This window comes from Streptopelia decaocto (assembly GCF_964273445.1).
Source record: "Streptopelia decaocto genome assembly, chromosome: 1".
Taxonomy (NCBI): domain Eukaryota; kingdom Metazoa; phylum Chordata; class Aves; order Columbiformes; family Columbidae; genus Streptopelia; species Streptopelia decaocto.
Window position 1 is genome coordinate 76011645 of NC_138663.1, and position 13075 is coordinate 76024719.

The 13075-nt window shown below is 39.9% G+C and overlaps 1 protein-coding gene across 3 annotated transcripts in view; it reads left to right on the forward strand.

Annotated features, from left to right (window-relative positions):
* ITPR2 (inositol 1,4,5-trisphosphate receptor type 2) overlaps positions 1 to 13075 on the forward strand; it is a 264569-nt gene that overhangs the window by 196886 nt on the left and 54608 nt on the right. For all 3 annotated transcript variants that reach the window (XM_082043370.1, XM_082043371.1, XM_082043372.1), the window contains 2 exons: positions 252 to 347; positions 1571 to 1690. In XM_082043370.1, the coding sequence (XP_081899496.1) occupies positions 252 to 347; positions 1571 to 1690 (216 nt within the window). The remainder of the gene's footprint in view (positions 1 to 251; positions 348 to 1570; positions 1691 to 13075) is intronic.

Consider the following 13075-nt stretch of genomic DNA (forward strand, 5'->3'; position numbering starts at 1 on the left):
GTTGAATATTTTTCAATATTTAAAATACTTCTTCCAATATAGCATGCAGGGATAGTTAGCCTTACAGTGTGCTGACATTAAAATGGGAGAAAAACCCTATTAAATATGTCAGGAAAATAAAATATGGAAGTAGTTTAAAATCTTATCCCCTAAAAAAGTGCTCCTCATAATCTCAATTAAAACAAATGCAAGGTTCGTTAATCCATGAAACAGATTTTTAAATTTGCATTAACTTGGTTTTGTATCTCTAGAACAATGCCTCCAAGCTTTTGCTGGCTATTATGGAAAGCAGGCACGACAGCGAGAATGCGGAAAGAATCCTTTTCAACATGAGACCAAGGGAACTGGTGAGAAAACTTCTGAATATTCATAAATCTTTTGGCTGAAAAAAAAATCTGTCATTAAAACATTTTAAAAATTATCTGCATCTAAGCTGAGAAGTGTTGGCAGCGTATAGTGACACAATGTATCAGGATAGTACTAATTCACAAAAAGTACTTTGAAAGGATCAAGCATGCATGATTTCAGTCTTTATGACTTCATTATTTTTATCCGTTCCAAGCACTTTTCTGTAATTGTTTCCTAACTATATTATCATCCTCTGGTAGACTGTCTTCAAGTACGCTTTGTCAGGGGCTGGGAAATTAAGCTTGTACATTTTGTGAAACAGTGCTAACAGAAGTGAGTGTGTAGGCATATTATATATATATATATTATAGGTATATATGTTGTCTGTTATATATATATGTCTCAGGAGCAAACAGACAGACTTACAAGCAGTTGTCGCTGTATTTTAGAACAACCATGATATTTGTGTAGGTCTCCAGGAATTTTAATTAGGTTGTAAGTTTGGAGAAATTGTTCTTAATCCAGTTGACCATGTAAGAGCAGTGACTGAAAAACCTGTTTTGTGGGAAATCTGTGGGCACCAGCCCCTGCACTGGAGCAGAGCCCAGTGGCCTGCTGGTTTTGGGACTCATCACCATGGTGGCACATCAGCATGATGAGGCCGTCCCCATGGTACAACCTCAGGATCAGGCCCTGCGTGGGGAATGGAGGATTTCTCCCCTGTTTTTCCTGTAAGAGGCTTTTGAATATTTTGGAATTACCTCATCACCCTGCCAGATCTGTATCTTCCTTTTCTTTTTGGTTTAGTGTTTTTTGTTGTTTTGGTTTGGCTTTTTTCCCCCTGTTAAATTGTATAGATTACAGCCAGCTCTAGGCAGAGAGACATCATGACTTCATTCTATGTGCTGTGCAAGTCTGCCTGTGGTAACTGTGGCTCTGTCTTTAAAAGCATTTTTAAAAACACCTGTTCAGAGAGGCTCAGCATCCCTGCTCATTTTTCATGGCTGCAGAAGTTTTGCTGGGGAGAAATGTGGCAGTTTGGAGCTTTGTAAATACTTCAAGCTTGTCTTTATTCAGAAGGTGTTTCTCAGACCGCTCGCTCTTCTTGCAGGACTTTCAGGGCACCCATCCAGGCTTGAGCTGAACAAAACGAGTGTGTTTGGTGCTTTTTCCCCGAGAATTACAGTTATTTCATCTCCTCTTGGCTGGGTTTGCATTACAGGTGGATGTGATGAAGAATGCATATAACCAAGGCCTTGAATGTGACCATGAGGAGGAGAATGGTGATGATGGCATCTCCCCCAAAGATGTTGGCCATAATATCTATATTTTGGCACATCAGGTAAGTCTTATTTGTTGTGTGGCTGCTTCCAGAAAAGTGTTACATAGCTAAACTCCACACAAAACCTGTCTGATCAAATAGGGGAGTTTTCCCGTCTTCTGATTTCTGGCTCATGTTTGTGTACAACGTGACTTTATCTGGAAAGCTGCTGAGAGCAGGAGAAGTAAGCTGTCTCACTGTGTGAGCAGCCACTCTATGGGATTTGGTAGGCTCGATTTTTGTGGAATAACAATGTAGAGCAAAGCAGTTAATGTCTTCTTAGCTTTGTCTTCTTTTAACGTTAACAGCTCATTTATATCAATCAGATCATAAAATACATTCTTCTTATTATTATTGGTGTATTTTAAATAGTAACTTCAGTTGTGATACCAAGTAAACTTGAACTGAGAAGATTCCTATTGCTTTAAATATATTAGTTAGCCAATAAGAAAAACTTGGCCTTTTTACTGTTTTCTCCTTTCAAATTATATTGTAGTTCCCTCAAGCTTTTCTTAATCACTCTTACTTCTCTTCTGGCAGAGGTAGATTGTACACTGAAGGCTTCTATTTAATGGGATATTAATTCTTTAGAGCAGTTGGTATAAAAAATACTTTTATCTTTCAATTATGTTAAGAGTATTGAAAAGATTTTTTTTAAATTAAAAAAGGAAAGACCACATATTTCTTGATTATGTCATGAATGATAGCATTTGGTATGTCATTTAAGGGCCAAAGTTTTAAAAAATGTTTTTACTAAGAAGAAATAAATTAATAGGGATAAGGAGTGTTCTACATTCATTATGCTTATTAAGTGTTGTTAGGAATTGAATACTCAATGGGAAAAGAAAAGAAAGCAATCTATAGTTACACTAGTATTATGCAATGTTTCTTTCAAGCAAGGAATGCAAAAACAGTTACTGAGTTATGCTTGCGTGCTTGCAGCACATTCACATAAGTAAGTGTTGTTAATATGTTGTTGTTGTGGTTGACCATGTTCTACTCTTGTATTGCATGTAGGACTGTACATATCATCAACAATCATAGGATTTTTAGAAAACAGCTGTAGCTCCTTAGCTTGTATGATGATTCACTCCTTGTATGAAAGCTTATAATGTAAATTCAAATGCCTGCCAAATTGAAACATTGGTGTTTTGTGTCTTCTCCCTAAAGTTTGTGTTAAGTGACTTAACAGAGTTTGTGACAATGGAAAATAATTTTGGGGGAGTAGAATATAGGCCTAAAACTATATATGAATTGACTGCTAGGGTCATTTTACAAAAGAGGTCACTACCAAGGGTACACTAGCTAGCTGAGGCATAGATTAAGCTCTGTCCCTAGATACATATCCAGGGTGCTGACGAAGTGCATGGTGCCACTCCACAGCTATTCTAAATGTCTGATCCATAGTTGGCATTATGGTTGCATAAGGCTGGATATTTTTGCAGCAATTTACTGAGTTTCTTCCTGTTCTGTAAAATTAAATGGCATGATTGACTCTGTATGCTGTAAAAACATCTGTCTTTTTACAAAAAAAAAAAAAAAAGAAAATAAAAGAAAAAAAAAAGACTTTTCCTCTTCTTGCATTGCTGTGACACAGTACATGTGTCTGCTCACAATAGCTTTGCACCCATGTCAAGCCCCATATCAAAACAATGCAATGGAGCGGCAGGCAATCTGGGGCCTTTCTCTGTCCTCCACTGATGAAAAGCTATGATTCTTGGCACAGGACTGCTGATCTTTGAACCCAAGCTCTCTCCATGTGTGCCCTTTCACTCGCCCTGGGATGGGCAGGATACGAGCGTGGTCCCTCCTCAGTAAGGCCATTGTTGCCAGGTTCCTTTGCTGGCTCCAGTCTCCAAACAGCCTCTTACGCTTTGCTATATTGAAGTGGCTTTTTGGTGGCTGGGCCTTCGACTGGGCTTAGCTGACCTGATTTCTGTAATATTTCTTTGCTGTGGTCCTTGCAGTTTCACGGTTCCATCTGACTTATTTTTTTTTCTGCAACATGTGGCTCTTCAATCACTTTCCTGACAGTTGCTTGTGACCACTTGCTCTAGTTACAGCTTTTTTGTCGCTCTGGTATAGCAGAATAAAGACCAAGAGTTCCTCTTTTTGCTGTTACAGCCCTCAAACACAGACAGTTTATTTTGGGGAGCTCAGACTTTCAGTTTTTGTCGTTGCACTCTTCAGGGTGATGGTGGGTTCTGCATTTTGCCACCACTACATCCTTCCTTGCCCTTCCTGTGGTTGGTGTTACCAGAAGCAAAAGGCATTCTTGTAAATGTTTGACCCACAGTGCATAGAAAGTTATAAATTTGTCACAAGCAAGGCTGAGATTTCTATTACTAAATCTCCTTTGCAGCCTCCCAACCACTACCCCAAATGCCGATGCAGGCACACGTATGCAAGTGCATGTGTGCACATGTACATCACAGACCACGCACACGCATATCACACACAGAGAGGTGCACAGCACCCTGAGACGTGATGGCTGACTGTTAAATATACTGTGTCATGGCGGTTAGCACATCTCTTCCACGTGTTTCTCTGTCCCCTCTTTATTTCCTCATCCTCCTCAAGCCCGCCACGTGCCATAGCTGTGCTGCTTCCCCTGCACTGACTCCAGGCTATCTCGATGCTGCTGCTCCTTGCTTTTCCCGTTCGACATATTATGAGCAGAGAGGAGAAGGGGGCGGCATGGAGAGAAAGCAGAACTGACCTATCCATGAGGAACTACTCTGAGCTGCGCCCCTGGGCTCCTTCCAGAAGCAGTTCTTCTACAGCTGATTGTGAAGGAGTGACTCAAACTGGTGCTTGAGGTCACATCCCAGAAAAATAAGCCTATTATTGGTAGATAGGGAACATTTGCAGTTCTCTTGAAATTCCACGGAAGAGATTCTGTTTTCTTCATCTTGCTCAAATGCCGTGCTGAGAGCCAAGCCATCAACTTGACATTACTAATTTCTTACAGTAGTCTGGAGTGAATGCCAGTGGTCTGTTATGGAGAGCTACACCAGCTCCTACACCTCTTCTTTTCCAGCTGCAGTGAAAAGAAATTGGTGGAGTATTTTTATTACTGTACTTTTAAAAGATCCTGTTAAAGCAGGCTACACTTTGTTTTGCAAAGTTAGTAAGGCTGTCCGCAAGAGGACTTCATCTTGATGTGATGTCTCTGTAGAGATTATGAAAGCTTTTGACATAGTAGCACAAAAGAGTTTCATGCTTACTTCTTATGTCCAGAAGCATTAGCGTAGGAGAATCAAGTTTTGAAATGGCTACCCAAAAAAAAAAAGAAATCATGAAAGGCTAAAGAAATCCTCTGGCTTTTCAGGTTACTGCTTGAGCTTGCTACCTGTTAGTTACAACAAAGTATTGCAGTAGCTTGTAAACTAAAAACCTTTCTTGGAGTTAGTGCTATTTCTACAAAGTTCATAACCCTTTTACATTTTACTATAAAGTAAAATAAGGCACTGGTTATAACCACAGGCTCCTGTCGTTTGCATGCGTGTATGTATGTTCCTCTGTTAACAGAAAATACTTTGGTGTGTTTCTCTGTGTTTTTCAGCTAGATGCAAAGTCTCTAAATCAGGCATGAAGCCCAAGCTAATACACTGTGCCCTTCAGCACGGGCTTTATTCATGAGGCTTAGAAGAACGTGAAATAACATTACATAGCTTCTAGTCAGCTTGCAGCATGGGAAGAATGCACTTTCATCTGCCTGTAAAGCTACATAGACATGTCCTTGGTCTAGAAGGATGTGAGTGAATAGGGAAGCAAATTGTAATGCTATAACAAATTTTTCAAATTTTCAGTGCCTTGTGACTTCCTCCACCTGGTTCCCAAAGCTGTTGCAGGAGTATAGGGGTACTGACCTAGCGTGTCGCCCCTTTCATGATGCATATTCTGTGCTCTCAGACAAGCAAAATGTTTGTTCAACTGCTCAATTTTAAGCATGTGCTTAAAGGCCTTGCTGGACAGAGAGTGTAGGTCTTGGAACTCCACAGCATCTTTGTAACCTCCAGGTAAATAGAAGAGTGGATTTTTTTTTGAGGTTAAGCTACAAACTTATTTAAATCCTAACAGAGTACCAAAACTACTTATATTTTTATAATTCCTGGTGGCACTAAGGCTTAATGAAAAGTCATTTCCTCCATCCCATAAGGTCAGAAGAAATTAACGCTGCTTGATATCAATGCAGGTATACAGCATAAACAAACATGGGCTCAAAACAGGCTGTCTTCTCATAGACTAACACAGCTGGAAGTGTTCTTCCATTGATAAGTTTTTAAAATAAACCCAGGGAAAAGCGGCAGGATACACTGTGAATTATAAGGTTCTTACTGCAGGTGCTACCAAGCATCCTGTAGCACTTGGACATAATGAGTAAGTCATACTTCTTCCTCTCTGGTGCTAATTTTAAATGGACTGAGCAAAATAAGTCATTTGGCCTTATATGTTCTTAATATACATTAATACATTAATAGCAGAATCAAGATTTCATTGTCAAACTTGGCAAGCTTTATCAAACTGTCTATTGCCATGTTTACTGCATGCAGTATATTGCTTATTAGTGTACACGCATGAAAAATATTTGCTAAATGGGCAATTAAAATAGCAATAATTGATGGCAGGATTTATAGTTTGGGAGTAGTGGTGCACTGCAGGCTGTTTTTTAGAAGTTACTATTTTTGACATTTGAAACAAAACTGGTTTGATAATAAGACTTGGCAATGGTATATTAATTAAGGAGAAACTAAAGTCAGTTTTTAAAAATTTAGCTATCTAAATCTGTAAAATTCTAAGAAGCACAAAGCCTTTTTTTTTTCTGTGGGTTTGTGTTTAGCATGTCCTATATCTTTCCTCAGGTTTGAGTACAGCGAGGACTGGGACTAGCTTTATTCTCCACATCAATGTTGTGCCTAGAACTGCGTGGTTCTGGGACTCTTATATGCTACAGCAGAACAAATAAATGATAATAATTACGGTCATTTCAGAAATATTTAAAGAATTAATCTTACCTTTCATAGGATTTTGGAACATTTAAAAGCTTTCATTAATTTTTTCCCCTGCGTCTTACAGTAAGTGGTATTTTACCTGGTGTTATAGGTAAAGATACCAAGCCAGAAGCAGGTGTAGACAAGTTATTGGCTGTCATGGGAAGGGAATACAGCTTGTTTGATCCCCAGTGCTTTGTTTTAACTGCTACATTTGTTTTCCTCTTATGCTCACTCAATCCCAGCTACTTTACTAATGAGGAAAATTGACATTTATTGGGTAGTACAGTTGAGAAGTGCATTATCACTACGCACAATAGCACTCCAAGAGTCTTTTAGAGAGATGATGCTAACGTGTATTTTTCAAATAAACCTTCCTGTCCTGCTAATATTAATATTACAAATTTTAAGGCAAGAAGAACTTTCATGAGATAACAGATACAAGTGTGTGCATGTGTGTGAGGAGGGTATTGTAAGGAGTAAGTTCTTTTGTGTTGTAGCTTGGAGCAGCTGCCAGATTTCCTTCACTTGCCTGTATTTTAATGTTTAGACAGCTAAACTTAGACCTTGTTCCTCCTTTTACCTTGTGTTTTTGTTTGTTTGCATAAAATACATATACTATAAAGTAAATACGAATTCTCATACCCATCCATTTGTCTTGACCCACATATAGTTCAAGCCAGGACAAGGGATTCCATGGCAAGACCTTGCTTAAAATGATGGGAGCAGATCTTCCATGGTTTAATGTGTGGAGAACACAAGAAGTAATGCTAGGAATGTGTGCCTTCAAATACGAGATAGGATCACTGCATATAACTTGTCCTTTAATATGAGAATGTAAAGCTTTCTGAACTGACTGGGTTGTCCCAGGTAGACAAAACAGTATTCTGCGTGAAGTAAGTGTGACTGTGGTCAGGGGTAATTTTTTGGTGAAATTTGGCTGTTTAAAAATAAATGTTGATGAAGAAGGCAGAAATTAATTGCTTAGTATTGTGCATGTACAAGCACCTTCTGTAAGATACAGCAAAGAAACACCTGGAAGGCTATTTAGGATAACAACCTCACTGGGCTACAGTGGGCATGAAATGGCTGAAATGATAACATCATGGTTATGCCACGGAAAAAAAAGATTAACAAAAGCCAAGTGGAAAAGTCTTACAAGAACACTTTTTCCCCTTCGCCCTTGATGGTGGTTTTAGCAGCCCATAACATTGCCTAAAAGAGATCTCCCTGTCCTGTGGGTTCCCAGAATGTGTTGCTCTAAAAGACAGGCTTATTCTCCTGCAGTTGGAAAGCATCTTTCAGCCCCAGCAAGGATCCTCCAGAAGAGCTGAGATCTGGGGACCACATTGGTTCAGTGAATTTTTAAGCTTGTGGACCCATTCCTGCCCACCCTCTGCCTCAGGTAGATGCTTTGCTCAAAACCAGCACTGTGGCCCATTAGTCCCCTAAGTATCTGTCTTTACAAAACATTAGGTTGTGCCTAGGTTCTACTGACAAAGATTTTGGGTTGATCCTGTTCCGTGAACAAGATGACTTAGTTCATTTCATTTGAATTTTTAAACATCTCAGACTGGTACACTAAAAGTGGGGTCCTTAGTGTATGAGAACAGGATTTTGGAAAAAAAAAACCAAAACCAAAACAAATAAGAAAAAGGTCTGAGCTTATCTGTTTTAAATGGATGTACTCTACTGGAATCACTGCTTATGTTGAGTGAAAATATGGATCAATCACATATTATGTAGCAATGACCATTTTCAAATTTGGCAGCTGATGTGAGCAAGCGGCAATTGGCAGGTGTTGTTGGAGATTGTTTTCCCAAGCACGTGATGGCAAATGGAGAAAAATACTACACATGCTTAGATAAACAGGACTATCTTTCGAGAGCAGAACTTGGTCAAACCTGTCCTTTAGGGTAAACCTGTCCTTCAGGATGAATAGCTGTGAGTTTGTGCAATAAGGATGCTCCCTTTCTGCAGGACAGGTAGAATTTTTAGAGCTAAAGAATGTTGGGTTTTGCAAGGCTTTGCTGAGGTCTGCATTTTTTTGGTTTTGTTTTTTGTTTGTTAGTTTCTCTCTCCTTAACAGAGAAGCTCTTGCTGATAGCAGTGCCCAAATAAAGGGCTAATGGGTACCAGTCCTGGGAACCGTGACTGTCAGGGGACTCGTATCCTTGGCTGCCAGACCTGAAACTTCTCATAGAACTTTTATGCTCCACATGTTGTTTTGTAGTTATCATCCTGATGAGACAGGCTATGGCATCAAAATGACACAGGCTAATTAAATGTCAGCAGAATCAGAAGCTGTTGCAAGGCTTTTACACTTAGATTGCCAAGATTGAAACAGAAACCAATGACGCACATCACCCTCCTTGCGGCTCATTAGGATGGTATATAACTGTACCTTCAGCCAGCTACAGAGCTGGCTATAGAGAGACAGTACAGAGGCTGCCACAGGGGCTTGACACTAATGAGCACCTGAAAGATTAAACAAATGTCTGTGGCTGCTGGTAGGTCTCAGGTTAAAACCTTGGCAACTTGTGCTCATTGTTAGGTCTCGGGTTGAAACCTTGGCAACTTGTCCTTCGATGTTTTCTTTTTCTCCCCTTCTCCCTGGAAGCATCCTCCTCGGAATCCTGTCATGACTTTGATAGGGATCTACGTGGGGACCTCTGTTTTCCCCTGGTCTCCTGTTGACTTAGGCTGCTAAGAGCTGCTAGGATTCGGACTAGAGCTTTTTACTGTAGGCTGGGCACAAAGATTTTAGCTTATTTTCATTTTTCTGGTTCTGCTTCTCTAGAGTAAGACCAAGTGTCCATTATACATATGTGTGTGGTTTATTATATGTAATATTAATGAGGGGTATATCCTGTTTGGCTCTGGTGAATCTGCATTTCACTAGTGCACAGGTGGCCTTAATATTTCTGCTTTGTGCGTTCCTTCTTCTGTCTTCAACTTCTGTAATCCTGAGTCCTTTTGGTTTGTGGTTTACAAGATTTTTTTTTTTGTCATTGGGAAATATGTTGTATTGGTGTCAGGGCCCAAACGTTACACCAGAAGAAATATCCTTTCTTTGTCAAATGTCTGCATTGTGAAATTTTCACATTAGTCTGTGGTTTTACTCTGAAAATGGGCTGTGGGACAATGAATTACTGTTTAAGACCATCTCTGCTCTCAGGCTCTATTTGCAGTCCTGTATTAGTAATAAACATGCTACCTTTTTATTGTGATCTGAAGCAGAATGGGCTGGGAGAATGACTTTAGTTCTCCTTTGATTCTGTATCACCAGCAGCGCAGTTACTTAGCTTCCCACTTTAAGAACGGGTCTTTGTTTAGCCGTATCCTCAGCTGGTCTACATGGGAATTCCTCCACTGAAAGTAGGCAAGCAATACTGATTTATACTAACAGAGAGCTTGACCTGTTGCCCTCAAACAGTACTCAAACCATGGAGCTCCCCACTTGCAATTGGCATGCACAGTCTTCGTGAAGTGATGATATATGGGTGAAAAAGAGCATGGCTTGACTTAAAGCTTTTGGATTGAATTTGCATGGAGGAGCGTTAAGTAGAAATGAAAATCATTTTACTTGTACACTGAGTAAACTCAATCCAGAAGTTGTTGAGTGACAATAAACGTGGAACCGCACAGAGCCATCTTTGCAAAGTCAGTCTTCAAAGTAGGCTGCACTTCCACTTGCCCTCAACGGCAGTGCATACGTATTGTCTGCTCAGAGATGTATGTAATGTACCTACTTACTTCACTCCAATTGCAGCAAACTCCCCCTATTAAGAAAGCTGAATTGCACTAAGTGTTAAATTGTAATAGTCAGCTGTAGGTGGAGGTTTGCTCTGGAGGCAAAGCTGGCCTTTTCCATTAAAGGTGACCTTCAAATGAACCAAAGTGCTCTTTTACTTATATCTAAAGCATGACTAAAATATTTTACTCTAAGCTAGGAGGAACTTGCTTCCTTTGTTTGTTTTGAGGGGAAGTGAGGGTAACCTTGGAAATATCATGAAGTCTGGTCTTACTTAATATTACCAGAGCAGTTCTAATAGGCCTCAGATATCTGCCTTGTGAAATCCTATACCTTAATTAAAAGCAGGGGGGGACATCTTCTCTAACAAAGACATAGGTTTTTATCCATCTCAATTGTTCAGTAGGCATTGAAGTAATTACGGGTTAACAAAAATAAAGAACATTAATCGGAATGTCAAAATATGTCTGTTCCTCGCAGTTGCTCAGTTTTAACTCTCATCTCCTCTGATGTCATAATTGAATCAGATATTTCAGTCACAGAGTTGTACAGAATAGACAAGATCTCAATCTACAAATGGGCAGAGTTACCTCAGTTGCCATCCTTTTTATTTCACTTATTTAACACAGTGCAGAAACCGAAAATTAGGTCCACCTTGCACTTTTTCTGAGGCAGCTTTAAGACTTACTGATTAAAAGTGTCCAGCTGTGAAATTTAGTTTTAATGGCTGATTATGCTTTTCTACCCAAAAGTGAGGTGATCGGTTACTTATGACCACCAGTAGGTTTATAGGAGTAAAACACCTTTAGACCTGCACACAGAAAGCATCTCATCAGTCTGGGGTCAAACAAATGCTTTCTCTGCCATTATGTATGGGCAAGGATTTTCTGAGTTTATTTTACGAATGATGATCTGTAGTAGCCTTAAATGAACTTGGTCTTTTCAGCCTTTTTTTTTCTCTGTCTGCAGAGCACCATTTAGCTGGTAGGTGGTTGGATAAAGCAGCATTGTTTGTGAATGTCTGATGAGGAGGGAGATGAAATTTTTACCCTTTTGCTCTCCCACCAAGAAGTGTTACTTCATAGGTGCCAGGTGAAAGTGCTCTTCTGAGGACAGTAGCTATAATACAGAGTTGGAAAGAGCAACCCACCATTTTACGTTCTCTACTCTCTGTTCCCAGGCCCCCACATAATTTTTTAAAGACATCGTGCTTTGCTAACTGGAGGGTGAGGCAAACATTCAACAGCATTATTGAGAAAGCTGGAAAATCTCAACACTGTAATTATTTGAAGGGAGACATCTCTCAGTTCCTGTTCATTTCCACACTTAGTAACTGCCCTGTTTTGTACCCCACAAAGTATATACATCAGACCCTTGTACAGATTAGGAAATGCGTGTCTCTTGTGAATTTGACAGACTGCAGCTTCAGTTGTTTACTGCTTTACTGTTTACTGCTTTAGTCTCACATGTTTTTGACCCTTAATAACCAAACTAGGGTTTTCTGCTTGTTGTGCAAATACCTGTTGAAGAGGTGGAATGGTAACAGGATTGGCTATGAACAGACTTTTTATTTTGCTGTTGCTGTAACAACTAAGAAGACCACATAATGCCCATACACAAGTGCTTGAATCATGGAGGCTGAATCATGATACCAACCTGGAACTAAGGACTTAAGCCTCTTTAATGAGTTTCATTGAAGATACCAGTAGATACTTCATACCTGCCTCTACAAGTGCGGCGCATGTACAGTAGCCATCTTCCAAGCCATACCTGCATGTAGCGGAGCTGGGGGTTATATCATAGATTGGGTTGGTGAACTTCATCCAGCTTAAGCTGTCACAGTGTGCAAAAGATACCATGGCACTGTACTGCAAATGTATGAGATGAGACTTAAGTGTGGGGAAACATGAGGAGGGAGCCAGCAATGCAAGTCTCACACTTTGGGTCTGAGACTGAGCTTGTTTCTGTGTAGTTTGGGTAGACCTTGGAGAAGAGCATGAGCCTGTTCTGGAAGTATCAGCCCATGTGTTAATTTCTTGGTGCCAGAGGAAGGGAGGTTGACTGCCAGTCAATGTCTTCTAGCTTATTATGGCTTACAGAAGGAAATATGTCCACACTTAAGACTTAGAGACTTACAACTGTGGTTCCCCTCAGCACATTGCCTCCAAAATAAGACATAAACAGTTCCTCCTTTTGTTTGTGCTAACCTTCCTTTTCTTTAGAAGCCATGTGCTGGACAGCAGTAGATAGCTATTTTTCAGAGAATAACTATTTTGAATGAGAAACCGAGAAAGTAAAGTGCTTGATAGTGGAAGGATTTTGAGAGTTCCTGAAAAGGGTATGCCATTCTCAGCTCTCTTATCTCAGGTTTATGTATTTATTTTGTATGTATATAAATACCGATGGCTTTTAGAGGTGAACACTTCATTTGCTTGCCGGTCTGTTGCTGGTTTTGGTCTTTCTCAAACTGGGTCTGTACAATGTTGGTGAGTGTGCCAATAAGATCTTATTTTGGGCACAGTGTTTTATCTACCTTTCATAGAGGTTGCATGTGGCTGGGATCTTCTTCCTTGTTACGCTGTGAGGAAGACTAGTTGCAGTAACTCTGCCCCCCTCTTTTTTTCTGCCTTTTCCGTTGAACTTTCTCGTTATCTTCCC